The sequence below is a fragment of the Gossypium raimondii genome, chromosome 1, assembly GCF_025698545.1.
Source record: "Gossypium raimondii isolate GPD5lz chromosome 1, ASM2569854v1, whole genome shotgun sequence".
Classification (NCBI taxonomy): domain Eukaryota; kingdom Viridiplantae; phylum Streptophyta; class Magnoliopsida; order Malvales; family Malvaceae; genus Gossypium; species Gossypium raimondii.
Window position 1 is genome coordinate 4,248,605 of NC_068565.1, and position 3,974 is coordinate 4,252,578.

Below are 3,974 nucleotides of genomic sequence, written 5' to 3' on the forward strand. Positions count from 1 at the left end.
TAACAAGACTTGGACCTTGGTGGATACACAAATCTAACCAAACACACCAGAATGGCACCCAGTGCCTCTTCGGATAGTTCGAAGCAATATAATTGACACCCAATGTCTCATCGAATCTATCCGAAGAAATATAATGACACCCAGTGTCTCATCGACTCGAGGTCGAAGAATCCTTGAACTCTTCCAATCCTATGGCATGCCAACTATATTCGACTTAGCCCGACTAGTTAATAGGATATAAAATTTCTTTCCAATATCTAATCAATACACATCTCAGATAATCACATATAATCATACTTCGATTCAATTCAACCCACTTTTCAAATAATACACACTTCACATATTCACACATATTCATAATTTAATTCACTTTTGTTCAATTAATATCAAACTCACCTCAATTTCACTTACCAAGCATTTTAATTAAAATTCAACAATTAATAATAATAATAAATTCAATTATAGTAATACAAACTCAAAATTCTTGATTTACTCCTTGGTAATCTTCTCCTTTCCCTTTTGAGCCGACACCTCTGATTCTTTGTTAGCTACGAAAATTAAAATAAATTTACAATGATTAATACAACATTAATTCACATTAAATACTTGAATTTCTATTCAATTTCTACCTTAATTTCAACTTAGTCCTAACTAAATTCATCCATTTTTCTATCTCAATTTATACCTTATTTCTACTCAAATTTTAACTAAACTTAACTTAACAACAAATTTTCAGCATAAAATCATAATTTCGAATTTCTTTCAATTTAGTCCCTATTATACAAAATTTATAACTTATTCTACAATTTAATCTATCTCCCACTTCTAATTAGAAATTCTATTAATTCAATCCCCAATTCACACTTTTACTCAATAAAATTTAATGTCTAAAATATAATATCTTCCAAAATTTCAGCACATACTTAATAGTTTGTTCTAGGTTTATAAAAATCAAAATTACAAGAAAAAGACTTAATTTGACTTACCAATTTAAAATTGAACCTTGAAAACCCTAAATTTCTTCTTTTCTTTTCTTTCTGTTTCGTCCCTATTCTGTTTCTATTTCCTTTCTTTTGTTTCTTTAGTTTATATATATATATATATATATTATATATAATATAATATAATATAATTAAAACATAAAATATCTTTATTATATAATATAATAATATATTAAACATAAAAATCTTAGATTTTCCTCACGATAAACCGCCTCAATTTATACTTTTAGTATAATCCCCCTTTTAGTCTTTTTATTTTTTTAATCTATAATTCAACTTTTATCCTTTATTCAATTTAGTCCTTTTTATTAACTACTCTTAATTAAGTCAAATTCACCTATCTATAACCTAATTAAACACACAAATAGTCTCGTAAATATTTCTAATAAATTTTTATGAACCCATTTCGCTAAGACAGAGGCCCGATAATGTACTTTTTCGATGCCCGTGAAATTTGGGTCATTACATTTCTCCCCGCTTAATTAATTTCGTCCTCGAAATTTACCTGAGAAGAGATGAGGATATTGCTCTCTCATTGTTTCTTCCGGTTCCCAAGTTGTTTCCTCAATACTATGACTTCTCCATAACACTTTCACTAAAGGAACCCGTTTGTTTCTCAACTCCCTTACCTCTCTAGCTAATATTTGCACTGGCTCTTCTTCATAAGACAGATCCGGTCGAATTTCAATATCTTCAGTGGGGATAACATAAGAAGGATCTGATCTATATCTCTGAAGCATAAAAGCATGGAAACATCGTGAATCTTCTGTAACTCTAGAGGCAAAGCTAGTCGATAAGCAGCTGGTTCGATTCTTTCCACAATTTCATACTGCCCAATATAACGAGAACTCAATTTTCCTTTCCGACCAAACCTTAAAACTTTCTTCCAAGGCGATACTTTAAAGAATACCTTATCACCAATAGAGTATTCGATATCACGCCGTTTCAAATCCGCATATGATTTTTGTCTATCAAATGCTACCTTTAATCTTTCTTGAATCTTTTTAACCATTTCCTCTGCCTCTTGAACTAATTTCTGCCCAATTATTTTTCTTTCTCTCAATTCCATCCAACACACAGGTGACCGACATCTTCTACCATATAGAGCTTCATACGGAGCCATTTGAATACTAAATTGGAAACTATTATTATAAACAAATTCAGCTAGTGGCAAATAATATTCCCAACCTAATTCAAAGTTAATGATATAAGCCCGTAACATGTCTTCTAAATTATGGATTACCCGTTCAGACTGTCCGCCAGTCTGCGGATGAAAAGCCGTGATGAAATTGAGTCGAATACCCATAGAATCATGTAATTGCCTCTAAAATCTCGATGTAAACCATAGATCCCAGTCTGAAATTATAGATAAAGGAATACCGTGTAATCTCACAATCTTTTGAATATAAACCTTAGTAAGCTTCTGAAGTGACTAATCAGTCCTGACTGCTATAAAATGAGCTGACTTCGTGAGCCAATCCACAATCACCCAGATGACATTCTTTTTACTTGTTGACAGTGGTAATCCTGTAACAAAATTGTAACAACCCAATCTTAGTGAAATTGGAACAGTGGTTTCGCGACAACAAATCCACAATCACCCAGATGGCATTTTCTCCCTATTTTCGCTTCAGTTTACCTATATAGAAGAAGAGAAATTTATTAATATCCAAAATAAAGTAATAAATAATAGGATAAAATAAAATAAAACAAAATAATAAAATAAAATAATAAAATAAAATAAAAAATTAGAAAAATAAAATAAATAAAAAATAAAAATAAAAATTGGATTACCTCCTAACAAGCGCTTGTTTAACGCCATTCGCTCGACACCGTGAATGGTTCTATGGTGGTTCCAACTGAATTTTTTCAACCGTGTGGGTCTGGAAATTCTCGTAAAATGGCTTCAACCGTTGGCCATTGACTATGAACCGCTTTCCCCATTCTTTACTCTCTATTTCAACTGCACTAAATGTGAATAACTCAGTTATAATAAAAGGTCCTTGCCATCGAGATCGAAGCTTTCTTGGGAATAATTTTAACACGGAGTTGTAAAGAAAAACTTTTTGCCCTCCTGAAAAATGCTTCTGAGATATTTTCTTATCATGGAACAACTTTGTCTTGTCTTTATAAATACGAGCATTCTCGTAGGCATCATTACAAATTTCCTCCAATTCTTGGATGTCTAATTTTCTTGCCCTCCCTGCGGGTTCTAATTCTATGTTACATTGTCGTACAGCCCAGTAAGCTTTATGTTCCAATTCTACCGGAAGATGGCAAGCTTTGCCAAAAATAAGTCTATATGGGGTCATGCCAATTGGTTCCTTATACACTGTCCGATAAGCCCAAAATGCGTCATTTAGCCGAAGACTCCAATCCTTCCGGTTAGGCCGAACTATTTTCTCTAAAATAGACTTGATTTCCCTATTCGAGACTTTTGCTTGGTCGTTTGTTTGGGGATGCTAGGCTGTAGCTATACGGTGGTGAACTCCGTATTTTTTCATGAGTGCCTCCATGACTTTATTGCAAAAATGGGTTCCACGATCACTGATTAAAGCTCAAGGTGTGCCAAACCTAGAAAAAAATAGTTCGTTTTAGAAACTCCACAATAGTTTTAGCATTATCATCACAATTAGGCTTTGCTTCTATCCACTTAGAAACATAGTCTACTGCAAGAATTATATATATATTTCTAAAAGAGGAAATAAATGGGCCCATGAAGTCGATGCCCCATACATTAAAAATCTTACATACATGAATCGGGGATAGGTGCATTTGATTTCGTTTAGTGATGTTACCTGTATGTTAGCATTTATCGCAAGACTTATAGAAATTATATGTGTCTCGAAAAATTGTGGGCCAATATAGCCCACACTCTAATACCTTATGAGTAGTCCGTTTAGGGACAAAGTGACATCCACAAGCTTCTGTATAACAAAAAGTAAGGATAGAGGTTACCTCGATTTGTGGAAC

General features: G+C 32.9%; 1 protein-coding gene across 1 annotated transcript; it reads right to left on the minus strand.

Annotated features, from left to right (window-relative positions):
• Positions 1 to 489: 489 nt before the first annotated feature.
• On the minus strand, positions 490 to 2,124 carry LOC128039866 (uncharacterized). The gene is made up of 3 exons (XM_052628627.1): positions 1,912 to 2,124; positions 1,507 to 1,732; positions 490 to 548 (listed from the first exon to the last, which is right to left on the minus strand). The coding sequence occupies exons 1-3, from the start codon at positions 2,122 to 2,124 to the stop codon at positions 490 to 492; spliced, it is 498 nt and encodes a 165-aa protein (XP_052484587.1).
• Positions 2,125 to 3,974: the final 1,850 nt, after the last annotated feature.